This window comes from Gigantopelta aegis, chromosome 9 (genome assembly GCF_016097555.1).
Source record: "Gigantopelta aegis isolate Gae_Host chromosome 9, Gae_host_genome, whole genome shotgun sequence".
Taxonomy (NCBI): Eukaryota; Metazoa; Mollusca; class Gastropoda; order Neomphalida; family Peltospiridae; genus Gigantopelta; species Gigantopelta aegis.
This window is the reverse complement of record NC_054707.1, coordinates 45,425,082-45,452,927: the sequence shown is the minus strand read 5'-3', so window position 1 is coordinate 45,452,927 and position 27,846 is coordinate 45,425,082. Positions and strand designations below refer to the sequence as shown.

At 35.6% G+C, this 27,846-nt stretch overlaps 2 protein-coding genes across 7 annotated transcripts; one reads left to right on the top strand and one right to left on the bottom strand.

The window, feature by feature from the left end:
* Window positions 1-595: 595 nt before the first annotated feature.
* LOC121380859 (isopentenyl phosphate kinase-like) lies at window positions 596-16,622 on the bottom strand. Of its 2 annotated transcripts, none has more exons than XM_041509855.1 (7): window positions 16,490-16,622; window positions 10,675-11,389; window positions 7,814-7,934; window positions 6,447-6,506; window positions 5,154-5,315; window positions 1,605-1,689; window positions 596-985 (listed from the first exon to the last, which is right to left on the bottom strand). In XM_041509855.1, the coding sequence occupies exons 2-7, from the start codon at window positions 10,842-10,844 to the stop codon at window positions 723-725; spliced, it is 861 nt and encodes a 286-aa protein (XP_041365789.1). In that variant the 5' UTR covers window positions 10,845-11,389; window positions 16,490-16,622; the 3' UTR covers window positions 596-722. The 2 variants fall into 2 exon arrangements, with proteins under 2 accessions (XP_041365789.1, XP_041365790.1); XM_041509856.1 differs by lacking the exon at window positions 16,490-16,622 and adding an exon at window positions 14,107-14,259.
* Window positions 16,389-25,392, top strand: LOC121380860 (uracil-DNA glycosylase-like). Of its 5 annotated transcripts, none has more exons than XM_041509857.1 (5): window positions 16,389-16,522; window positions 18,228-18,409; window positions 21,737-21,784; window positions 22,288-22,460; window positions 23,410-25,392. In XM_041509857.1, the coding sequence occupies exons 1-5, from the start codon at window positions 16,453-16,455 to the stop codon at window positions 23,690-23,692; spliced, it is 756 nt and encodes a 251-aa protein (XP_041365791.1). In that variant the 5' UTR covers window positions 16,389-16,452; the 3' UTR covers window positions 23,693-25,392. The 5 variants fall into 5 exon arrangements, with proteins under 5 accessions (XP_041365791.1, XP_041365795.1, XP_041365794.1 ...); XM_041509861.1 differs by lacking the exon at window positions 16,389-16,522 and adding an exon at window positions 16,641-16,757; XM_041509860.1 differs by lacking the exon at window positions 16,389-16,522 and adding an exon at window positions 16,844-16,946.
* Window positions 25,393-27,846: the final 2,454 nt, after the last annotated feature.

The window sequence follows — 27,846 nt, the reverse complement described above, 5'->3', positions numbered from 1 at the left end:
TAAAGCTCCTCAACACTGGCGAAATGTATACACCTGGTGTATATTATCTGCCAATATTTAACATTTGCACATTTAAAAGATGTCTACATATAACAAGATAGCCTTTCAGTCAGGTTTATTTGCTGCAAATGTCACTTTAAAAAAAATTGCCACAGGCAGGCTCAAACTTGCCATCGAAGGGCTGTTTCACCCATTGCAATTCTTTTAAAAAATTGCCGAGGGAGACAAATTCTAAAGTTCGAGCCCTGAAATTTCTCTTCGGACCCCAATCGTCCTTCAAGATCTTTGGTGGCCATAAAACCTACTGTAATACTGAACTACTGGTTGTAATGTTTGCCCAATTAATTCACTATTAGCATGTAACCATTCCCCACAGCTAATATACCTTACAATTTTGGCAATTGTAAATTGTTATTAGAGTTCCCCTACTTTTTTCAAGAGTATATAAATGAACAGGACCGATGTCTATAGATTAATATATTGATTTAATAATGCTTTTTTTTCAAACGTATTTGTTAGTAGTGATAATAATTGCAGTGCATTATTTAAATACCTTTCAGACTGGTGTTATGATTATATTATAACAACTACTGTATTGAGCAACATTTTTCCTCGTCATTATGGCAAGGGAGATAATTCATGACAAATTCGCTATGACAATTTGATATGACAACAAAGTGCTCTAGGCACGAATATGGTGGTTGTGTGAAGGTCTAACTATATTATATTCTAGTTAATAACACCTCAGTTCCAGTGAAAGTCTGGTCGGTCAGCTCATCATGTATACAGATGGTCTCTGCTGACGGGGTTCCAATCTGACAAACAAACACACTGATTTTTCCGTCAGAATTACACACAATGTCAACAGCTGTCTCCAGCTTGAATCGAATCCCTCCTGTTACATCATTTTCAGACTGCGACGTTGACACCACTGTTTGATGTGTTCTGTCTTTATCTACGGAGATTTTAGACAACAGTTGAGCACCTATAAAATATCAAGATTCTAGAAAGATAATTAAGTTTTTATTTTAAGCTTCAGTTCAAGAATCTATTTAAATATTACACAAGTGACTATTGATGCACAAATGTACACTAATTGATGTAAAATACTGACAGGAGAGAAAATACCAGGCTGATAGTATTGTGATAAGAACAGAAAGGAAAGAACTCGGGGTAGCCCACTAAAGTGAAAAATCAACTTTTGGTAGCTCACATAAGTTAGTTTGTTTTGTTTAATGACACCACTAGAGCACACTGGCTACTGGATGTGAAACATTTGGTAATTCTGATATATAGTCTTAGAGAGGAAACCCGCTACATTTTTTCATTAGTAGCAAGTGATATTTTATATACACCATCACACAGAGAGGATAGCACATACCACAGCCTTTGATATACCAGTCATGGTGCACTGGCTGAATTGAAAAATATCCCAATGGGCCCAACGATGGGGATCAATACTAGACTGACCATGAGTGCTTTACAACTGGGGTATGTCCTGCCCCAGCTCACATAAATATAGCATTGTAAAACTATGAATAACAGAGTCCGAATGATCCATTTTAAATGTAAGATACTGCAAAGAGTAACCAAGACACTAATACCTTCTTCATTTGGGGGACGATCAAAGATTCCTTCAACATCTGTTAAAAACACAACTCTATTCACATGCACTTCTTTACATAAAGTCTGAAAGTAAAAAAATTAAATTTGGTTATTGCTATCAGCAGAATGTTGAAATCTGAAAATTTAATGGTTTAACAAGTACATTTAACTTTTTATTATTACAGGCTTGAAAATAAACAAACCTCATTTGAGAATATTTTTACCATAATCTATATTTAAAAACAATTCTGAGAAAAGGTAAGAGCTGCCAAGCTTTTTTTTTTAAAGGGACATTCCTGAGTTTGCTGCAATTTTTAAGATGTTATCGACTAAAAGAGACTTTTTAATGATTGTAATTACATATCAAATATATTTTTCTGCATAAAATATTAGTGGCTGTATATTAAACGTGTTTCTGATCGTTCTAATATTTGTATTAGGTTAAAATGTCATTTTATTTCCTAAAATATAATTTTTTCGTACGTACAAAATTATTTGAAGACAAAATCCAGTTTGGGCTTCTTACAAATATTAAGATGACCAGAAACACATAGAATATACAGACACTGATATTCTAAACAAGAAAATATATTTAATATGCAAGTTTAATCGTAGAAATATTTTATTAGTCGGAAACATCTTACAATGCAACAAACTCAGGAATGTCCCTTTAAAGTAGATCTTCCAACAAAAAGATAAATGTTTCTAAATAATCTAACTAGAAAGCAAGTCTGGGGGTCTTGTCAGAAAGAAAAGGAATTTCAGCCCAGCACATTTAACAATGGCTGTTAGGTGCCTGATATACTGTAATTGTGACACTTGGTCACTGGTCCTGTCCTTATAAAACTTTCCGAGCCTAAGACTCGAATGTCTAACAATGTGTTGAGACTTTAACATCATATCAACAAATGCAAATCACGTGTGTGTGCATTCAATAAAGATTTTAGTCCAGGCTAAAATTTTATAAGCATGATCCAGGACTAGACAAAGTGAGGAAAAAAAAACCCACTGTAAATTTCCAGAGACTGCTATTACCAATAAGATGAAAAGGAAGCCTTTGTATTTCTCCACAGGGGCAATTCCATGCAAACATCAACCTCAGGGTGAAAATCCAAACCATACTTTGTGATTATTGTTTATTGTTAGTTTGCAAGGCCAAACCAGATAACTAAACCCTACTGCATAATACATCTATGTATCCTGTTACTCAGTATTTCAGCTACGTAACATTATCTTGAATGGACGGGAAAAATGCTACATTGCAAAGGCTGTAACTTTATCAACATATATAAAAAACTGTTAGCAATTAAACCAAATTAGAGGTGTTCATCAATGGTCTAAATATCAGTCTCCAGAACTGTATAAACAACGGTTCGTTATATTTTCATATTTCAGTCATACCATGCCTTTTTCAGGGCTAGTTTTACAAATGTTATGCATGCTACTTTCACAAAACAAAAGGTTTTTTTTACTGCAGAAATCTGAAAGAAAATTTGGTGACAAGCTGGATTCTCGGTTAGCATCTAGTTATGGCTTCTAGCAAAAAAGATTAATAAAAAATTATTAGCCCTTTTCCCACAAAATATGTTAAAGGGACATTCCTGAGTTCGCTGAAATTTTTAAGATGTTATCGACTAACCGAGACTTTTTAATGATTGTAATTACATATCAAATATATTTTTCTGCATAAAATATTAGTGGCTGTATATTAAATGTGTTTCTGACCGTTCTAATATTTGTACTAGGTTAAATTTAATTTTATTTCCTAAAAACAATTTTTTCGTATGTACAAAATTATTTGAAGACAAAATCCAGTTTGGGCTTCTTACAAATATTAAGACGATCAGAAACACATTGAATATACAGACACTGATATTCTAAACAAGAAAATATATTTAATATTGAAGCTTAATCGTAGAAATATTTTATTAGTCGGAAACATCTTACAATGCAGCAAACTCAGGAATGTCCCTTTAACACACATGACATCCTGGACAAAATTTGTCTTGTTCAGATTTGTAATGTCATTAGTTTTTCTTACTGTATGTACATGTAGCTAGATGTCAGGACAATTTAGAATAGATGGGTTTTTTTTTTTTTTTTTTTTTTAAATTAATGTCAATGAATGGAAGTTAGAAGAAACAATGATGTCAAAAATAAATTATAATCTTGTTAATTTTAAAACTTTATGAAACCATTGATAAATAATGAAGAAAGAAAGAAAGAAATGTTTTATTTAACGATGCACTCAACACATTTTATTTACGGTTATATGATGTCAGACATATGCTTAACGACCACACAGATTTTGAGAGGAAACCCGCTGTCGCCACTACATGGGCTACTCTTCCGATTAGCAGCAAGGGATCTTATTTGCACTTCCCAAAGGCAGGATAGCACAAACCATGGCCTTTGTTGAACCAGTTATGGATCACTGGTCGGTGCAAGTGGTTTACACCTACCCATTGAGCCTTGTGGAGCACTCACTCATGGTTTGGAGTCGGTATCTGGATTAAAAATCCCATGCCTCGACTGGGATCCGAACCCAGTACCTACCAGCCTGTAGACCGATGGCCTACCACGACGCCACCGAGGCCGGTCAGGTAAATAATGAAGACCTGTTGTTATGCAATGAGTTGAGGTATAATGTCACACCCACACACACACACACCCACCCAAGACAACTTCCAAGTCAGCGAAGAGGATAAAGGGACATTCCTGAGTTTGCTGCATTGTAAGATGTTTCTGACTAATAAATACTTATTTCTATGATTAAACTGACACATAAAATATATTTTCTTGTTTAGAATATCAGTGTCTGTATATTCAATGTGTTTCAGGCCATCTTAATATTTATAAGAAGCCCAAATTGGAAATAAAATGAAATTTTACCTACTACAAATATTAGAATGATCAGAAACACGTTTAATATACAGCCATTAATATTTTATGCAGAAAAAATATATTTGATATGTAATTACAATGGTAAAAGTCTCTGTTAGTCGATAACATTTTAAAAGTGTAGCAAACTCAGGAATGTTCCTATAAGATTCTTCAAGATGTTAATTCTAATCAGAATGACACACAAGCTCGTATAATAATCTCTATTTATGTGAAATATTGTGCCATAAAAAAGATGTCATTGCCTGGTCGGAAATGAAACAAAAAGACACCCCCCACCAAACAAAAAAACCCAACAACCCAAAAACAAAACAACAAACAATCCCACAAAAACATAAGGAAAAAGAAAATCAGAAGCACAACCCCCCCTCCCCCAGACATGGACAATACGTCAAGCTAGGAGAATTGATCCTCCAACCTATCACACTTAAGGTGAACTCTTCCACTGAGCTACATGTACATCCAACCCTGACAGAGAGGATTCCCCGACAGAAAGGATTCCCCGACAGAAAGGATTCCCCAACATACATGATTCCCCAACAGACGGGATTCCCCGATTCCCCAACAAACCAGATTCCCTGACAGACCGGATTCCCTGACATACAGGATTCCCTGCAGACGAAGTGAAGAGAAAGAAGTAGAGTTACATGTATGATTGTGTCTCCACTCAGAATACAGCAGCCCAGTTTGGTGTCTTGAACGCAGTCTCCATGAATAACAGGCACAAAACCGTCCTTCAGCAGAGACGCCACGCTAGGTACGCCATGTTGTTTCACAGCTTTGTTTTCTGTAACCCACTGTCCACACGGCTGAAAATAATGAATAAATATCAAAATGAATGAACATACATGTATACGTGAATATACAAGCATTCTGAGAGTACTGCTAAAACAAAACAAATCCTATACCAAACCCAAGAAACTTTCACATACATGTATACTAGTAATCTCTGACATTGGACGGTCATAACTGTCAAACATAGGCAAATCCCTAGATGAAAGACAAATGTGATCGGTAATATTCAAAATTGCAAAAAACAAAGTCTGGAAAACCATGTGAGTCAAATGGATGGACATACATACATACATACATACATACATACATGTATATGGACAGAGAGAAAGGCAGGGAAAATCAAGAAAGGAATATCAGACAGCAATTTCTGAATTAGAGCTGCTTAGTAATGATGAAGTATTTGAGAAGTATTAAAAACTCATTAATAGCCCTTTTTTTTCTTTTATTTGGAAAACTACATGTAAAGTCCGAACTACATACATGTAGCTAACAATTAGTACAATAAATGATTCTCTTACCTTTAATTACTGTTAAATTTTCCACGCATTTTGTACAGACAGAAGTCTTGAAAAAGCCATCACACTGACACAGATTCCACATATTAGATGATAACCAAGTCACCTATATCGACTTTGCTGAGATGGCATAGGGCAAAAAGCATGTCATTTAGTGCTGGTTGCCATTTAGGGAAAACTCTTCAAGAGGTGTGAAAGGATGTGATGTAATCGAACAACGTCATAACATGTGTTGTGGTATAAAAGCATTTGCGATGACGTCACGTACTTTGGAGGCTTCCACCTCTTTTGTCCTAGATGATCCTAGCAAAGTCAAGATAGATGACATGTTTATCATCTAGAATGTGGAATTTGTGTCTTGTAATGTTTTTTTTTCACGATTTCTGTCCAGACAAAATGTACGTAAAATCTATTGGTAATTAAAGGTACAATGTAGAAGACTAATTTACTATACTTAATATTTTGAAAGTGTTTAGTTTTCCAAATAAAAGAGAAAAAAGGGCTATAAATGAGTTTTTACTATTTCTCAAATATTTTATCATTACTAAGCAGTTAATACAAGGATGAAATGGGGTGGACAAAATAAAATGGGACACTTACATATTTCATTTAAACATTTCAGTTTCTTACCGAGCATCCAACAGCAGGAACCCCTAAAGACAGTAGACTATCCACAATCAATGAGTTCAACTGAAAAATATAACAAAGTAAATAAGCATCTAATTTTACTTAAACTGGATCACTGTGAACTGCAAACATCTGTATGAAACAAATACTCTAACTCTACTCTCTGCTGATCGAAAAAGAGTAGTCCATCAATGTTTATGTGGTCCTTAACCATATGTCTGATGCCATATAACCATAAATAAGATGTTGAGTTCATCGTTAAAAAACCCAGTTCCTTCCTAACTCTACTCTCAGTTTGCACAGACTGATAGATCATATGACCTATGAATCAAAGGATTGGATGGACGAACGTCTGATGCATGAATGAATGAATGAATGAATGAATGTTTAACGACACCCCAGCACGACACCCCAGCACGACACCCCAGCACGAAAAATACATCGGCTATTGGGTGTCAAACTATGGTAATGCAAATAAATAAAGTGATGATCAACATCAATATAAAAATTCAAGGTTCAAACAAAAACAGTGTAAAGAACTGTGCAAAAATACAAATACAAATATCAAAGAATTTTACGGACACCGAATTTTACTCTAAACTTCAATTTGTGCTGTATTGGCCATTCTCAAAGAGAATGTTACACCCCTGCACCACAGTGAGGTTACAGCACACGCAGGGGCGTCTGATGCAGTATGTCTCATAAGACAAGAGGCTGGCTGGCTGGCTGGATTGACTGATGGATGAATGAATGAATAGATGGATGGATGGATTGATTGATGGATTGATGGATGGATGGATGGATGGATGGATGGATGGATGGATGGATGGATGGATGGATGGATGGATGGATGGATTGACTGAGTGACAGATGGTATGATATATGAATCATATGATAAATGGATAAATGGATGAATGGATGGATGGATGGAAGGATGGATGGATGGATGGACGGACAGACAGATGAAATGATACATCAATCAACAGATAGACAGATTTCTAATATGACAGATGCATGGATGAATGAATGGATGGTTGGATAGATTGACTGGCTTACAGATGATATGATCTATGAATCAATGACTGACAAATTTCTGATGCACTAAATTTCATATGACAGATGGATTGATGGATGGATCAATGGATGGATGACTGAATGAATGAATGAAATAATTAAGTATACAAGTAAATAAATAGACAGACAGACAAACAGATACATACAGACAGACAAGACAATTTGATCGATAGATACATGTAGATAGATGGATAAAATATTTTCAAATGCTTTCTCTTTAGTATAAAAATATTTTAAGTTTTAGAAAGTGATTTGTTCTATAGAACACAGACAACTACAAGTTTCTAAAGTAAGACCTTGAGAACGGACTTCCTCGTCACACAGAAGCCGTGTTTGACCACCGCTGCCGCCTTGTCATCAAGATGTCTGTAACCTTCATTGACCTTCAAGTTCTTCGCATGGTGGTGACCAAACGATCTGGGTCCAAAAGAAAGAAAGAGTTAAAGCTTGTTTTGATAACATCACCACTAGAGCAGAATTGTTAATTCTTCAATTATTCATCAGCTAGTGGATGTCAAACACTTAGCCATTCTAACACATGGTCTTAGAGGAAACCCACTACATTGTTTCCATTAGAGCAAGGGATGTTTGACATGCACTTTCTCACAGACAGGACACCAGATACGACAGATGTGGAGAACTGGTTGGAATGGGAGGAAACCCACTACATTGTGTACATTAGAGCAAGGGATGTTTGATATGCACTTTCTCACAGACAGGACACCAGATACGACAGATGTGGAGAACTGGTTGGAATGGGAGGAAACCCACTATATTGTGTACATTAGAGCAAGGGATGTTTGACATGCACTTTCTCACAGACAGGACACCAGATACGACAGATGTGGAGAACTGGTTGGAATGGGAGGAAACCCAATTAGCGAATAGGTCCACCAAGGAGATTCGATCCTGTTAACAAGTTCCTCAGGCAAGCGCTCTACCCACTGAGCTAGACCGGGCTTGGTGGCATCGTGGTTAAGCCATCGGTCTACAGACTGGTAGGTAATGGGTTCGGATCCCAGTCAAGGTATGGGATTTTTAATCCAGATACCGACTCCAAACCCTGAGTGAGTGCTCTGCAAGGCTCAGTGGGTAGGTGTAAACCACTTGCACCGACCAGTGTTCTATAACTGGTTCAACAAAGGCCATGGTTTGTGCTATCCTGCCTGTGGGAAGTGCAAATAAAAGATCCCTTGCTGCTAATCGGAAAGAGTAGCCCATGTAGTGGCGACAGCGGGTTTCCTCTCAAAATCTGGGTGGTCCTTAACCATATGTCTGACGCCATCTAACCATAAATAAAATGTGTTGAGTACGTGTGTCGTTAAATAAAACATTTCCTTTTCCTTTCTACCCACTGAGGTAGGTCCTGCCAGCTGGTTGCAACGGAATATGAGGACAAGATATCAGGAAATTCAACCTTTAGAGAATACTCAGCGAGCTACAAGGCAATACCGTTTATCTTGCCTGAGTAAATTGGTATTGACAACATCAATTTATGAGTGCAAGATAAACAGTATTGCCAACTAGTGAGTTGAGTATTCTGTTTATTACCCATTTTTAATCTTTATCATTTTATGGAAGATTTTTAAATGATACTGTTATTTAAAACAAGTTTGCAGGCTGAGAACAACAGACAGTGTTGCGTCATAGCTGTGACATGCATACACATGTAGTTAGTTGTTGAAATGACTGCCACCATGGAAACTATTCTTACACATAACTTGACATAAACAGTTGTTTGTTGTTGCCTAACAGCTGCTGTGTCAAAGCCTATAGTGAAGCACAGATGACATCGAAACATATCTAGGGGAAGAAATGTTGTTTTTTCTTTCCCAAGGGAAAGATCACTTTTCTTTCCTCACTTCTCTCTGCCCCCATGGGTAATAATATAAAATATGGTACAGATTATTATGCATTTAACATTATAATGTACATAACAATAGACTTATATTAAATATGGAAATAGAAAGAAACATGTCGTTTCCAGTACGGTACATTCAAAAATGCACTGATTCTCAATTTTACAATTAATTAAATCTCAAAGTAAATTTTTGTGGTTTTGTTATTAAATAAGAATATTTAGCTCCATCCACTGAATAAATGCATTATAAAATCATAGATAAACTGTAGGGGTGACAGGGTAACACTATTTCCATAATAATATTTGCAGTGTTATTGGAACACACTAATTATGAATTTATCTTTAAAATAGGGGAGACAACCTCACTTCTCAATGACTGGATCAATCTGTAATTTAGTAGCAACTGATTTAGTACCATGTCTTCTGCCTGAGGTGAAAATTCAGGTGGTGTGTCTCGTCCTGTCTGGGCACAATGACCCATGCTGTTACTTGTATAGTAAAACAGAGCTTATATATGCGCATGCATATGTCAGCAGCTAGCTAGTAGTATTTTGATACAAAGGTCACAATTACCATATTTCTGTTACAAATTAATAACTGCTGGTTAAGCAATCTGTTACGGTGGTATCAAACATTCCTTCCCTGTCTTTCTGGGGTTGTTGAGGGGTTTGGGGGTAGAGTACGTATCACAATTATCTGATTAACATAGTTTAACTTCAGTTCATCGGTCACCTTGTGTTTGTTAACTAACCAGGGCCCTGTTCCATGAAGCGATCTTAGCCCCAAGATCACTGTAACTGCACAGCTAATATATGCACTAAAGTTGATCTTAGAGCTAAGATAACCATAACTGCACAGCTATATATGCACTAAAGTTGATCTTAGAGCTAAGATAACCGTAACTGCACAGCTAATATATGCACTAAAGTTGATCTTAGAGCTAAGATAACCGTAACTGCACAGCTAATATATGCACTAAAGTTGATCTTAGAGCTAAGATAACCGTAACTGCACAGCTAATATATGCACTAAAGTTGATCTTAGAGCTAAGATCACTTTGTGGAATGGGGCCCTGTAGACCAAATTTCACAACACAATAATATTTTATAAATGCCTATTCAGTTATAATTGTTTGGTGCTCTACTATTGTGTTGCAAATAACTATGTAAGTAATATATTTGCTTTTACCAAATTCAAAATGCAAAACACACAACCCTGTGATCCAAATTTTAGCTACTAAGAATTTTAAAAACTAAAATTTAATCCAGCTGTAATTGAAAAACTATTGCTACTTACCCGGCACCATGTACGACAATAAATGTCCTGTTGGCAAGGTAACACTGATTGAGTAAAATGGCCACTTCTGCCAAGTTGTGTGAATTGAGCATCTCTGTATAATCCTTGTGGGTTACCGCACTACCACCCAGCTTTACTATAAAGTCAACATTAAGTTCCTCTTCAGCCATCACAATATTATGCCAAAAGCAAGGTCAAGATTAATAATATTTGTACTTTAAGCTACTCAAAGAAAAGTAATACCAAAGAAACAATTTAACAGGTTTTACAGTTACATGATTTGTTTTCTTATACAGTCTTGTCTAACAGCTGACATTTGACAGCCAGTTTCAATATGCAGCAATGGTAGTTCAAAGATGTTTGTGCATGGACATCACAATTACCTGGAAGAAAAATTCTACCAGAATGGAGCTTAATTTCAAAATGGCTGTTACAATTTTGAATACAAAGGTTTACTCTTTAGTTAATTATCTTACTGTATGAATTTCAACACTGACAGAAATATCACAAATCCATGTTACTTGGAGCACATCTGTTTCAGTCTGTCTGTTTAAAACAAACAAGTCGTCTGGTGATGTCTACACATTTCAATGTAGTGGCTCTATTTAAGCTAGTTGCTGGGTATGCAAGTCTTCTGATTTGTCTCCAGATAAACCAGTAGATCTCAATGTAGTGGCTGCTTACTCCACTTCCACATGTATCCAAGTGTCAATACCTAGAAAACACACATCATACTGTTACAAATTGTCCAGACAAGAAGGTAATGATTATATAAAGGATTCGTCATGAGTATTTTTTAATATGGAAAATATCAACCGAGTCTATTATAATCGGTATTTGTCGAGGTTGATATTTTACATATTAAAAAAACACGAGCAGTGAATTTTATTTCTCCTATAACACTTTTAAAATAACATTTAATTATTTTTTTTTAGTAAATCACAGTACTAAAGTCACTGCCATCGATAATATGACGTCATCACGATCAGCACAGATTAGTTTGACGTCACGCATTTAAAAAAAATCTTTGAAAACATTACACTCAGGTACACAGGTGTTGTTGTCTTGTAAGCAAATGACCCATCCACAGCAACACATTACCTAGAGACCTTGCAAATTTGCATACCATTATTAACCGGGTTAATAAAGTAAATTATCACATGGTTTTATGACATGGATATCATTGGTAAGTTATAGGATAAAGGCAGTTATTAGTAGAACTTTGTCTAAGAGAAGATGGTGTTGGGGTCCTAACCCACCCACCCCTAATCATTTCAATAGGACAGCATTCTATCAGATCTGGGGCCTAATTCACATAGGCGGGGAGGGATGTAGCCCAGTGATAAAGAGCTTGCCTGATGCACGGTCAGTCTGGTATCAATCCCTGTCGGTGGGCCCATTGGGATATTTCTCATTCCAACCGGTGCACCATGACTGGTATATCAAAGGCTGTGGATGTGCTATCCTGTCTGTTGGACAGTGTATATAAAAGATCCCTTGCTACTAATGGAAAAAGGTACATTATGTATGTCAGAATTACCAAATGTTTGACATCCAATAGCTGAAGATTAATAAATCAATGTGCTCTAGTGGTGTTGTTAAACAAACCAAACTGCTTTTTAATGCACAAAGCTCTCTTAACAACATCAGATAATCATTGCAAATCTCTGCATCACACTACGTGAGTTGAGTGAATTAGGCCCCAGGTGCACATTCTATAGATAGTAATAAATAAACACTGGACATGCAATGTATCTTTCTCAAATTAAATTCCAATAAATATACATTAGCTATTGAGTACATTTTACTTTAATTAGATTTTATGCACACATGTCTGAATATATTTACTTAAGATCTATATGCAGGGATTTACCCAGGCGTTCTGTGGGTTCGAACATAGGCCCATTCCCAATAGAAAGTAGCACTAAAAATTCCCAATTCATGTACATGTATATATAAAATTATATATTTAATTAAGTCTGTTCTGATAAATTAATGTAACAGTGGTGTACTGCATCATTCAGTGGCCTGACACAATATCCCAAGGATGATTTACTTGTGCTAATTTTCTCAATTACATCAGACATGAGACCCTGGCAAAAAATCCTGGATAAATCTCTATGTAGATATATACTACCTGTGTGCATCTCAACTATAGTCTGTCAAAAGGAAATAAAGGAATTGGCATATTACTACAGAGCTTCTAGATTATGGTAGCCCCACTCCCATGGCTAGTGATATTCAGTGTTGGGCTAGTAAATAACTATTATAACTAGCCCGACGGCTAGTGGAGAAGAAAAAAACCCTTGTCAAATGCTGCATTAATTTTACATAGTTTTTAAATATGAATCTCCTGCCCCCTCTTTCCACCCCCAATCTATTGATTTTAAATCTCTGTCTCCCTCTTTAGATGACATATCTGATTATTACTATTAGTAAAATTGTATTTATTTAAAGTAGAGCTAGTGAATTTGTAATCATGGCTAGTACATTTTTAAAATCACTGATCCCATGGCTAGTGGATTTTTATAAAATTCTAGAAGCCCTGTACTACATAAAGTAAATAATGCTAATTATATAGGCCTACTCACATAACACCCCACATATTATTTAGTTTTAAACCAATACATACAAACTCTCATCACATTTTTTACCAAAACATTCTGTTGACAAATAATATCCATCATTTTTTATAAATTAAATACAGACACTAAAAAACGTTCAACTTCCCGTAAAATAAATAAGTAAGGAACTGAACTATAACTATAAGCATCTGACAAAAATATTACACAGGGAGAATCCCTTTAATTATCATTCACTGTGCTATCAAAGATGGAGTAGCCAATGTATTTGCTCAAATTTATGTTTGTGATAGATAATTACATACCAGTACTACATACATGTATGCGTCTATTCACCAAACCTGGGGCCCTATTTTCGAAGCCATCTTAACGCTACGAAATCGTAAAACCGTCGTAGGTTGTGACGTCACTACAGCACACGCCATAGTGACGTCATAGCTTACGATGATTTCACGATTTCGTAGGCTAAGATAGCTTCGAAAATATGGGCTCTGGTCTTTACAATAAAAATACTATGAAAATGCTAATACACATATGAATACATTTTTGTTTGGCATCTGATGACCTACAAGCGCTAACTACATATTATTAAATTATATATAGTGTATAATCTGAAACACATTAAAACTAAAAATATCATCCAAGTTAAAACTACATCTTCACCATGAAACCACTGAAAATATGTCCATTAATTACAGAGTATCTTTAAATACTGTAATGAGAATTTCCCTAAACACAATTACAGGTACAGTAAACAGAATACATCTAGATCAAGTCTGTCTTAACATGAGAGAAATGCTGTAACCTAATTTATAAATTTACACTTCTGTTACAAGCAGTTTGTACATACATGTTGTATACCAGTATATGTCTCTAAAATAGCTGTATCTTCACCATAAAAGCTGAAATCATTTATGGCTTGCTGACGTTTCAACATGACCAAGCCTATACAACCTGCAACAATAGTCCACAGAGATTTTATTAAACACCAGATGAGGGATAACACCTGTTTCCTGAAGCGGTTTTGAAAGTGCTGTAAACAATCTATTTTTTTTACCAAAAAAAATAATAATAATAATAATAATAATTTAAAAAAATAATTAAAAAATGCTAGAAATGAATGATTTCCAACAATGTCCCAAGATGAAAAACACATTGGCTACTGTGTGTAACACAACGGTATATATGACAATCAACATCAAAACATAAATTCTAAAATTACTAACTAAAACAGTGTAAACAGCTTTGAAATGTAGTCTGGATGTCCCATACATCACCACAGTATAGGGCTGAGTAGAATTAGATTTGACATCCATCAAATGCAGTAAATGCATTTGCTTTACTTGCCATATGTATGTTTGTTCCAAATATGCCTAGCAAAAGTTGAAAATAGATGGTTTACACCATATCACTAAACTAAAAGTCATCTGCACAAAGCATGAAAGCCTACACAGCTAGCACAGCCTACTAGTACATAACAATGGTACATTACACTATACTTGAAGAAACACAGGGCAGGACATAGCCCAATGGTAAAGCACTCGCTTGATGCACAGTCTGTGATCAGTCTCCATCAGTGGGGCCCATTGGGCTATTTTTTACATTCCAGGCAGTGCACCACGACTGGTATATCAAAGACCATGATATGTGCTATCCTGTCTGTGGTATGGTGCATATAAAAGATCCCTTGCTACTAATGGAAAAATGTAGCGGGTTTCCTCTCTAAGACTATATATATATATGTCAAAATTACCAAATGTTTGACATTCAATAATCAATGTGCTCTAGTGGTGTATTTGAAGAAAACTATTTTTTTGTACGTTATCCACGTATTGGGTACCATACTGTGAACACGAAGAACAATGAATAATAGTGAATTAAATTACCTTTAATTAAATAAATGTTGCATGTAACCTGGTAAGTTTCATTGTATCGGTACCAAATACATTTATATTGCCAATAATGTTAATTAATTAATGTTGACTAATAAAACTGATACAAACAGTGTGTATCGTCACACCCAGGCAGTACACCAATAAAAAAGTTTGGCACCTTACATTTAATCTACCTGCAAGAAAATGGGGATCACAAACCATTTAGGTGTGTGATGATTTTTAAAATTATTATTATTACTATGCAACCGTTATTATTGCTGAAAATAACATTTCCATGTTTATGGGTACCCGGCACTGCATAACAACTGTATTATAACAAGGAAAAGTGTACCAGTATTTATTTATTTATTAATTAAATATTTTATTGGCAATACCACATCTAAGAAATTAGCATATATATATATACCTGCTGTTAACTTGCAGACCGTGTGTTTGTTTGTGTGTGTGTGTGTGTGTGTGTGTTTTGAAACTACTGTATATCAGGTCCAAAGTGGACATTAAATGGTAGGAGTCACAAGTATGGATGGAGAAGCAACTCCTGCAATTAAGAAAACGTCCACGGCAAAAAGCAGTGGAAAAACATTTCTAATATAGTCCACAGCAAAAAGTAAAAAAAGAAGTTTGTTTTATTTAACGACACTACTTGAGCACATTGATTTTTTATCTTATCATCGGCTATTGGATGTCACACATATGGTCATTCTGACACTGTTTTTTTTAGAGGAAACCCGCTGTTGCCACATAGGCTACTCTTTTATGAAAGGCAGCATGGGATCTTTTATTTGCGATTCCCACAGGCAGGATAACACAAACCATGGCCTTTGTTGAACCAGTTATGGATCACTGATCGGTGCAAGTGGTTTACACCTACCCATTGAGCCTTTCGGAGCACTCACTCAGGGTTTGGAATTGGTATCTGGATTAAAAATCCCATACCTCAACTGGGATCCGAACCCAGTACCTACCAGCCTGTAGACCGATGGCCTAACCACAACCACAATCGGAAAGAGTAGCCCATGTAGTGGCGACAGCGGGTTTCCTCTCAAAATCTGTGTGGTCCTTAACCATATGTCTGACGCCATATAACCGTAAATAAAATGTGTTGAGTGCGTCGTTAAATAAAACATTTCTTTCTTTTCTTTACTACACAGCCGTAAACTAATTAGACGGCGACCGTGTCTATAAGACCTGGGGAAATAGCAATATTGCACGGCTGCCGTGTATATTGCCTTATCTGACATCGGTTTTTATTTTTGTTTCGGGACACTTCCGGTACTTGCACAAAGATTATAAATTACAGAATGCCACCCAAAAGAAAATCGGTAGAAAATACATCACCTTCAAAAAAATTGAAAACCAGCAACAAACAGGGTATACGGTTGTTTTTATGTAAACATCTAGTTGAAGTTAGAGGTAGTTGTGCAAACTGCAGGTTGCATCTAATTTCTAAATGCCTCGCGCCCAATCGGGGTATTCCGGGTCAAGTTCTGGAATCTAGAACGCTTCGCACAGAATACAACATAAAACCAACTGCAGCAATGCAGGGATGGATATGTGGCAGTGATTTACATCAGGCGCAACTGAACGTATATATGTACTGGTACAGGTATTTATTCTGAATAAATTAAAAACGCACCAATAAACTCGGTCATTTCCGTAAAGGTCCGTTTGTTGGTCGGAAACACTGATCGGTGCAGGGGGTGCGCAGCCTCCTCCGAACTTCAGTGTATCCTGACATTTCGGTGTTTATCATACATGAATATAAAGAACATATGCTTTTTATTGACTTTTAACAGTTGGCATTATTTATTATTTTTGTTTTTCTAGTAAAATATATAAATAACAAAAGGGGCAATCTCGTAGTTGCATGTTTATAAATTAATACTAATTTTTTGTGAAAGGTAAACATTACACCTTGAATTATTACATATTTACATTATTACAAATATATAATATATATATCCAAAATAATTTAATTTACATGTATTACTATTTTGTAAATTTATATTAAATATTATATTTGCAAAATCCAGGGTGAAGGGCTGATTAACATGAGACATAATGGTTTTAATTCAAACTAGGCCTGTATCTCTATACTCACAAAGAACTGGTTGCTATTTTAATTGATATATGATGAATATTTTTTTTATGTCCTTCATATTTTTTGCCATGAATTCTTAAGGAAACCACTGTTTACACTGAGTGGCAACAAATTACCAATCTATTCTTGACTATTGTGCAAAGAATAATTTGTAGTTATTCGACATTTGCAACTTTGAGAAAGCCCCCGTAACATCACTGAGGCACCCATAAAAACATCACTGAGGATGCTTAATTAAGATACAGTAACAAAGTTATCCAGGCTTACATGGCTGTATGGAAGGTTTTCAGCCTGTTCAACCAATGGAGCTTTCAACCCTATGTAAATGGTTGGAATTTGTTTGTTATTTAACAATGCTCTCAACACATTTTAATTATGATTATATGGTGTTAGACATTTGGTAACGGATCACACAGATAATGAGAGGGGAAACCTGCTGCCGCAACGCAATGGACTATTCCATTCAATTAGATGTAGCAGCAATGAATTTTACGTGTATATGATGCATCCCACAGACATGATAGTACATACCATAACCTTTGTTACACTGGAGCACTGGATGGAACGAGAAATTTTAGCCCAATGAGCCCAGTGGTGGGGATCAATTCTAGACTGACCCTGAGTGAAAGGTGTGTGTCCAAAGCAAAGTACAAAAGTAGATGAACACAAACCATTAATTAGCATTTACTGTAGCCTGCACTGGTGTCTAGCTGTAGTAAATACAGGCTTAATTAATTAACCACTAGCTTAGCTGGAGGAAGGGGGCATGCCCCCACTTCACACCTTTTACCCCCACAACCTTTTATATTTGCCTGTTGCCCCATAACACGAGCTATATAAACAGTGTGGGGGGCTCCCAACCAATAAAAAAAAAATCTGCTAGTCCAATATAAGAGAGTATCTGTGGGTTGTACATCTACCGATACAGGTAGGTTCATTTAATCAAGATTGTGTTTTGTACTGTAAACATTCTAGGCTCCAGCAGTCTCGGATCTCTGCTTAAAGAAGATGGATGGAACGATGTGCTGCTGTCTGAAATGAAGGAAGATTATTTTGGAGAGCTCGAAAAGAAGTTGACAAAAGAATACAAGACAAAAGAGATATTTCCTCCGTGGGACCTTCTCTTCAGTGCATTCAATCTTACCCCTTTTAACAATGTAAGGCAATTTGAAGAACCAGTAGACAAAAGCAATAGTGAGGCTCAATTTCTTCTTCTTGTTCTTTTCATTTTCATAGATATAGTGTATGGGAAACTTTCACACTACTTGAAAATCCCCTCTAATTGAAAAAGCCCCCATAACAAACAAAACCCCCCCCCCCCCCAAAAAAAAAAAAATTCTTGTACCAACCCCACCCCACCTCAAAACAAAGACATGTACAGTTTTGAGAATCACTGATTGGACCTACCATCAGATGTCTATTTAGTTTGGTAGAAACAGAGCTGATTGAACCCAAACGGTTTTCTGCCAACCTCCTCCATGTTTTAGGAGCATCGATGATAACATCACATGGCAGACCATTGTATGATGAGGCATCGTGAAACATTTACCAATATTTACACACACACCCCCCCCCCCCCCCCCATCTCCAAAAAGATAACAGAAATAAATACCAGGTATATGTTCTAGCTTACTTTATGCTCATTGAAAAATGGCAAGTGACATATTACATGATCATATACAGTTGTACATGTATAAGAGTATACCTACCAAATGATCCTATTGTGTACTTTGTCATAGCCCACCTTAAACTAGATGGTATATAGCATTTTTCGGGGCCTGCAGGATTATATATTATTTTTGTGGCCCTAAAGATTGTAATCCTGAAAATTGTATGAAAGCTAGTAATTTAACCCTTTGTACATTCGTGTAGACTGTCACGTACTAGCAACTATGAAGAACAACATAATTCAGGATATAAACAATAATTTTAATTTACAATAATCTCATAAATATTCACAAATGTAACACACCATACCCTTTCATACCACCCATCAATTTCATATTTAACACAATCATTCATTCCCGCATCCCATTCACAACAAATTCACAACAATAGTTTACAATATTATGTCGTCACATAATATTGCATAATAGTCCACCAACAAACTATCAATGAATCACACAAGTTGCAAAGTCATGTTATTACACAAGTAACCAGTTCTCCATCCACGGAGCACCTAGTATCTACTTAGATACACCAAACACCGAATTCACCACCTCTCTCAGCTCTCCATCCAGTTTTCCATTGCATCATCTCTTACGAACTAAGAGACCCCTCAACATCACGAAAGACAGCCCTGACCCCGTGACGCACCTCTTGTTATAACTTCCACCACACCTGGGGCACATCTCACGTAGCATAAAAACTACAACAAAAGATTATTGAAATCACCACATTGTACCACATCCATATTTAACTACATACCCGGTACTAGTTCACATACATACATACATGTATTACACGCTCATAAACTAGTTCAGTTATTAATACATTCAATTAATAATCCATTCCTTTCTTCGTTTACACAAACTCATAATATGCATACAATGTTTAAATACATAAAGATCCACAAACCAATATTTATCTCATACCACATATTTTACAAGCTTTAACATTTAAGCTTAATGTAAAACATATACACATGATTCTACTCACTCTCTTATACCAGCTTTTAATGTACACCCACATATCTCGTTCCAATATATTTTTCCAAACGTCTCTACCAAAGAATGTGTTACCAGTGACCAGTACACTACACCACACTGCTTTTATTCACCAAAACTACTCACACCCAAGCTCCCAAAGCATGCACCACACAGTATTTCATACCCACACTCTACAGTCATTCTCAACAACTACAAGCCAAGCTACAGCTCTATTGTTCTATTGCATTAATAGTAATGCACACGGCTGTCAATAATTATACACCAAGCTATTTCTGACTTCTAATGCTACATTGCCTCAGCTACATAAAACATACTGACAAAGTGAACAGTGACAATGTAGCTCAATACAAAAAATAATAATAATAATTTACAAAATACATTTGACTTGTGACATAGACCCTAAATGTTATACATTGTACTAGCATATAAGACAGTCTCACCCTGGGTCAAAAGCCCTATAAAGATTGAGCTTGTTTATATCGCAGGCATTATTGAAATTTTTGTTAGACAAACAACTTAGATAACTGAGATATGTGTACAAGATAGTGTGTTTGAACCAGAAATGGTATATATGTAGAGATATCTCTCTATTTTTGTGATATATTTAGTTATACTGTAGGTAACTATTTTATGAAATATTGTGTATGGGTTTGGCATTTTTTAATTTCTTATTTTAATTTTGTTTTACCCATCAATATGTCTTTATAAATAAACTGATTAAAAATCTTGTATCATATTAATAATTTAATACTTAGCCATTTCAGACATTATGTGATCATGATGTTTACAACTTAAAACCATGGCTTAAACATACACTGTTCTCAACAACAAAAACCCCCCAAAACATCCATTATATGGTACATGTACTTCTGGTAGAGAATGACACTTTCTTGTTTAAATATTCAGTTCTGTATTCTGTATTCTTGATGGTATTGTCTATAGACGCTCCAGACAGTATATTGAGACAGTTTGACACAAACCATAATGTTGATGACAATGCTGGTTTGAATGTACCTTTAAGGAATATACTGATGGAAAGAAAAACATTTAAGGGAACACATGGTATTTGATACCAAATTTAATTACTGCTAGAGTAGTAATAATACATAGGTAATGTGTATTTGAATGTCAGTACTGTGGGCCCATGACTGCTAATAACACTGTTCACTTCCTGATACAGTGGATGTGGGGTTTTAGTATTTACTATTTATGTAATCACTTCTTTCTATCAGTATCAACAGGATATATTTGCTCTTACTATTTATGTAATCACTTCTTTCTATCAGTATCAACAGGATATATTTACTGTTACTATTTATGTAATCACTTCTTTTAATCAGTATCAACAGGATATATTTGCTCTTACTATTTATGTAATCACTTCTTTCTATCAGTATCAACAGGATATATTTGCTCTTACTATTTATGTAATCACTTCTTTCTATCAGTATCAACAGGATATATTTGCTCTTACTATTTATGTAATCACTTCTTTCTATCAGTATCAACAGGATATATTTGCTCTTACTATTTATGTAATCACTTCTTTCTATCAGTATCAACAGGATATGTGATACTAGTTGATCACCAATATAAGCAGATACAATTTGAACACTTCAGGTTGTGGATTGTCAGATGCACATGTACATTTAGATGATCATAATTTGTAAATACACTCTAAATGTAAAAATGTAAAAAAAAACATTACTATTTCAATCCACAAACTCAGTTTTAGACAAAATGCAGTATAACTTGTCAGAGTACCAAGTATTATGAAAGGTGAATGTTAACATGTTATATAATGTTTTGTTTCAGGTAAAAGTGGTTATTCTTGGTCAAGACCCATATCATGATGATGGTCAGGTATAGCATATTCTATTGTTTACTATAAACCGTGTTGTTTTTGTTATTGTTTAATATTGCAATAACTGACAGTTAAAGTTTGTTTTGTTTAAAGACACCACTAGAGCACATTGATTTGTTAATCATCATCTGTGTTGGATGTCAACAGCTGATAGAAACCTGCTACATTTTTGCATTAGTAGCTAGGGATCTTTTATATGCACCATCCCACAGACATGATAGCACATACCACAGCCTTTGATATACCAGTTGTGGTGCAGTGGCTGGAACGAGAAATACAATGACTGACATATTGTTATTTTCTTTACATACTTTTCATAATAAAAATACAAATAATTAAAATGACAAATATCTTTAAAATGTACACACATCACATCCTTTCTGCTCTGTAGGTCTCTTTCACAGACAACATGGACAACACAAACACACACAGACATGCACACAATCACTGCATTTTGTTTTCTTAGTGACAACAATAAAAATCCCAGCTGTTTTGTCTTTAGGCAATGGGACTGAGTTTCTCTGTGCCTGATGGCATCGCGGTACCCCCGTCCTTGAAGAACATGTACAAGGAGCTGACGACTGACATCCCGGGTTTCAAAACACCGGACCACGGCAACCTGACCAAGTGGACTCAACAAGGAGTATTACTTCTTAATGCCACACTCACAGTGGAGTATGTATGATTATTCTCTGTACTGTCATTAGTCCTCTACCGCTATAACCAGAGGGGACTATAGGTGTTATCTCCCATAACTATATAGTTTTATAGACTTTTTTTTTTCCACAATGCCTGAAGATATTTAGCTGAAATGTTATTTATATTCATATAGAGTTACAGATCAAGTTTGACTTTCATAGAGGTTGACCCATGTCTGACAGAGTTATGACCCTTGAACATAAGAGATATGAAAATTTGTTGGGCCCTGTAGGGAACAAATATTACTTTTGCAGAATGCTTCTTCTTCCATTGATATATATTTGTCTTTGTTGGCCCACAATCACTATTTTTGTGTGTTTTTTTAATTCAAGGGTTTCAATTTACTTGCATTCATAAATTTCATTCACAATAATAATTAATAATTCAAAATAAGACTACGTATTATATATTACATTAATAATAACAAATATAAATACAAGTAAGCTATTAATTTGGGTGAAAAATGTACATGGTAGTCTTTATTTGTGTTTAATGTGAACAAATTGGCCTGTCAGTAATATTATAAAACATTACTTACAAACATTGAATTGAGCAAGTTTCATATACATGTGAAATTCATCATTTATGATATTCCAAGCTCTCGTAAATAACATAAAAGTGAAGAGAACATATTAGGACATTGAATATCACTTCTGTATTTTTAATATAGTTACAAAATGTCTTATTGGTCCCCAATGAATATTAGTTCCATAGTTTCTGTGTGTGTTTTATATTGCATGTGTATGTATACACACCCCTGCAATTGCCCACAACAATTGGCAATGCCATGGCAGTTTTAAATTCTCCATGGCACTTTTTTTGCTGTGGACTATATTATTTGATTTTGTCTTCCCCTTGGCATGTTTTTTGCCGTGGATATTTTATTTGCAGAGTTTGATATATACCAAATTTGTATTAATTTCAGGGCCCACAGCCCCAACTCACACAGGGCGTATGGGTGGCAGAAGTTCACGGACAGAGTTCTGAAAATCATAAGTGATGAGAGTTCCACGAGAATAGTCTTCATCCTGTGGGGCCTGTTTGCCCACAAGAAGGAGAAGCTGCTGGACGCATCTCGACACACCATCATCAAAACAGCTCACCCGTCGCCGCTCAGTTTCAACAAGTTCTCTGGCTGCAAGTGCTTTTCCAAGGCTAACAAGGCGCTCAAGAGTGCTGGCATTAAACCTGTTGACTGGAGTCTTTGAACTCAGAAATGTTGGGGGTGTAGGCGTCAGTGTCCAGTTTCCCCCTCGCAATGTTAGTTAAAAAAAAAATTCCAGATCACTAATTTCAGGGTTTAAGCTGGACAACAAAATGTTCCAAGAATTTGGTCAGAAAGTCTTTTGGCAAATGCTAGTTAAACAAAATATAACAAAAATTAAGATTAAAAAAAAAAAAATCTAAGAGATAGTAAAAAAGGGTGAGGTGAATGACAAGTCATGCCAAGAAATCTGCTGACAAGATGCTGATGAATTATAAATGTATTCAAGCATATGTTCAGACAAAAGCATGAGGCAGCCAATTAGAGTTGGCTTTACAAAACACACATGATTTTCAGATGATCATTTTGGGCAATTAGTAATAGAATATATTCGTAAATTCAACTTAAAATTCAATTCATATTTTGTGATTTGGCAAACAACAGCTTATACCCTGCATTTTCATATCACATGATGGTGAATAACTTATCTTATTTTCGACTGTGTGTTTAAACTAGCTATAGTTAATCAGGATGAAATAGCCGACCATTGATCTGACAGAACTCGGAGGTTCAAGAGGTCCCGTTTTAATATTTTCTTCTCCCCTTCCTTCTGAAACACCAAGTCCACCCTGGAGTGATGGCTCATCTTATATGTTAGAACAGAAAGAATGAAATAGGGGCCTATTTTATTAAAATAAATAGCCGCTAATTTGTAAACTATGATTATTTGGTATCGAACATTATTATGTCTAGGTAATGAGTAAAGAAACATGCTACCACCACATGGGCTACTCCGGCCTACTGTATTGTGACAGAGTCTTTTATAAGCATTTCCCTATTCATTTCATTTCAACTTATTTTTGTGCTTATATCCAATTAAGGTTCAAGCACACTGTCCTGGGCACACACCTCAGCTATCTGGGCTGTCTGTCCAGGACAGTGGGTTAGTTGCTAGCATTTCCCTAGACACGGCAGCATGCTACAATTTTCTTTATGCAAAGATCATGTGTCAATTACATGGATAATTATCAGAAATAAATGTAAAAATAGTTAAATATATCACATGCAAATATAATAAGGGACGTTTAAATAAATAGGGTCAACATTTGTTTTGTTTTTTAACCACATTGCTTTTACTGTACAAGATATATTTTTACCACATTGTTTTTACTTTGCAAAATATATTTTTACCACATTGTTTTTACTTTGCAAAATATATTTTAGCACATTGTTTTTACATTTTGCAAGATATATATTTTAGCACATTGTTTTGACATTGTCCAAGATATACATGTACTTTCATTTTTTTAATTTTATTGTGTACTCTTTATAAGATATATTTCATAAAAAAAATTGTTGGTACATTTCCACTTTTAACAGATGCTGTGAATACACTTCATAAGGTGTATTTTATCAACTTGGTAATAAAATAAAAATAATAGAACTAATAATAACAAGGAAACTCATATTGCATGTATTCTGCTGTATTTACTAGAAATTGTGACACAATATTTTCTATTTTTGTCATAACAATAGTGTATATTCTATTTATAGATGAATACCTAATTTTTTAATCTGTTATTACACGGATAAAAGATTATGTTTATTTTTATTATTTTTGTATTAGTTATATATACCATGTACACATTTATACAAACCACATATGAAATATATTTTATTCTGTTAATAAACAAACAAAACATTTGTTATTCTTGTTTTCATTTATTAAACACATTCACTTTAACATATAATGAAAAACATGAAGATATTAATCTTGTTACCACAAGTTATTGTTGCCTGTTTGAAGGCTTCAATAAATATATCTACCACATTCCCTTCATACATGGAATTAAATCAATGCCAAAACATCCTGCACATAATTCCGTTTGATAATAAATATATGAAGTTATTTGATGCAAAGCCGAATGCGATTCGAACATTTGGTCTTCACATTAAGCAGTTTTTATCCGTTTTCCAACATTGATTTAACAGACATTTTGGAAACTCCTTCATATTTTATTTTGCCACTTTGGTGTATCAAACCACCCAAAAATTGTATTCAATCGTGTGCATCTAAAGAAAGATTGCACAGATGCAGTTGATTTATAAACATTTCATGGAAATCTAAGAGGTACTACGATTACATTCCTGTTTACACAGACGGATCACGTGATGGGAATTCTGTGGCTTCTGCTTCAGTTTTTCCATCAGACAATAATTTCCATGAGATTGCCCGATTCACATCAATCTTTACTGCTGAAACCTGGGCAATCATTGAAGCCCTGGAACAGATTAAGAATTCGTGTGCATCCAAATATATTATTTTTACAGACTCGCTTTCATGTCTCCAAGCTTTGCAGTACATGAAGTTGGAGCATCCCTTAGTTGGGAAAGAAAGAAAGAAATGTTTTATTTAGCGACACTCTCAACACATTTTATTTATGGTTATATGGTGTCGAACATATGGTTAAGGACCACACAAATATTGCGGGAGGAAACCTGCTGTCGCCACTTCGTGGGCTACTCTTTTTCGATTAGCAGCATGGGATCTTTTATATGCACCATCCAATAGACAGGATAGCACATGTCACAGCCTTTGATGTACCAGTTGTGGTACACTAGCTGGAGCTAGAAATAGCCCAGTGGACCCACTGACAAGGATCGATCACAAACTGACCATGCATCAAGCAAGCACTTTACCACTGGGCTGTCTTGCCACCCCCACCCCCAAGTTGGGACGATGAATGGGGGGGGGGGGGGGGAAGCAGGATGTAGCCCAGTGGTAAAATGCTTGCTTGATGCACAGTCGGTCTGGGATCGATCCCTGTCGGTGGGCCCCATTACCTATTTCTTGTTCCAGCCAGTACACCACGACTGGCATATCAAAGACCGTGGTATGTACTACCCTGTCTGTGGGATGGTGCATACAAAAGATCCCTTGCTTGCTAATTGAAAAGAGTAGCCCATGACATGGCGACAGCAGGTTTCCTCTCTCAATATCTGTGTGATCCGTAACCGTATGTCTGATGCCATATAACCACAAATAAAATGTGTCGAGTGTGTTGTTAAATAAAACATTTCCTTCCTTCCTTTTATCAACTGTCAATAAAGATGTTATATTTTGTTAGGTATCCAGCCATGTTGGCATTAAGGGTAACGAAAAGACAGATATTGCTGCCAAGTCTGCTTTGAACTTGCCCTGTGTCAATGTTTGTGTCTACAGTGATTTTAAATTTCATATTAACCAATATATCTTTTCGACTTGGCAAGATGATTGGGACTGTGCCATTGCGAACAAGCTTCCTTCTGTCAAGACAGTCCTGGGAGAGTGGCAGTCCTCCTACAGGCAGTGCAGGAAGGATGAAGTAAACTTATGCCGTGCTCGCATCGGCCATACATATTTGACACATTCATTTATTTTTAAGAAGGCCCCTCCTCCTCAGTGTGAACATTGTCAGTGTACGCTGACAGTGCGCCACATTTTGGTGAACATCTCAAGCTGACAAGAAATGATGTATTTGGCAACAAATGTTTTGGAATCTTTTAAACTCCATCCAGAATTAATTGTAAAGTTTTTAAAACACTTTGACTTCTATACAAAATTTTAAAATATACTTACCTTAATTGATTTATGTATTGTATTATACTCCCCCCCCCCCCCCCCCCCCCCCCCCACACACAGCTCCTTACACTGGTTTTACATGGTTATATATAAATATTTTCATATACTTACCATTTATAACACCCAATAGCGATGTGTATTTTTGTGCTGGGGTGTCATCAAACATTCATTAATTCATTCAAACATGGAAATTTGCAAGTAACCACAGGCACAGAAGAAGCAAGTAGGCATGGGGTGGGGGTGTCTAACCAAGATTGAGGGCACAGACCAAAGTTTTTAGAAAACTACATGTAGATATCATGAAATATGAAATGCAATTTCCTGCATTCTGCAAGTAAAATTTATTTCTGCCTTGATTTACTACCAATATTTTTTATTCAGAATTATTGGGGGGGGGGGGGGGGGGGGGTTCTGTCGTTCCTGAAACAGATACATTATTTCTATATGGTTCTTACATTGAAAAAAATGTCTTCATAAAATGGTAGTCCATTGCACAATAAATGCTGCAGCATATACACAAAAGATATAAATCAACA

Coding starts and splice junctions, on each gene's coding strand:
- LOC121380860 (XM_041509857.1), top strand. CDS start 16,453: ATGCCACCCAAAAGAAAATCGGTAGAAAATACATCACCTTCAAAAAAA. Junction 18,410..21,736: donor ATCTTACCCCTTTTAACAAT/GTAAGGCAATTT, acceptor GTTTTGTTTCAG/GTAAAAGTGGTTATTCTTGG. Junction 21,785..22,287: donor CATATCATGATGATGGTCAG/GTATAGCATATT, acceptor TTTTGTCTTTAG/GCAATGGGACTGAGTTTCTC.
- LOC121380859 (XM_041509855.1), bottom strand. CDS start 10,844: ATGGCTGAAGAGGAACTTAATGTTGACTTTATAGTAAAGCTGGGTGGT. Junction 5,316..6,446: donor TTCCTGCTGTTGGATGCTCG/GTAAGAAACTGA, acceptor CATTATTTTCAG/CCGTGTGGACAGTGGGTTAC. Junction 986..1,604: donor TCGTCCCCCAAATGAAGAAG/GTATTAGTGTCT, acceptor GATATTTTATAG/GTGCTCAACTGTTGTCTAAA.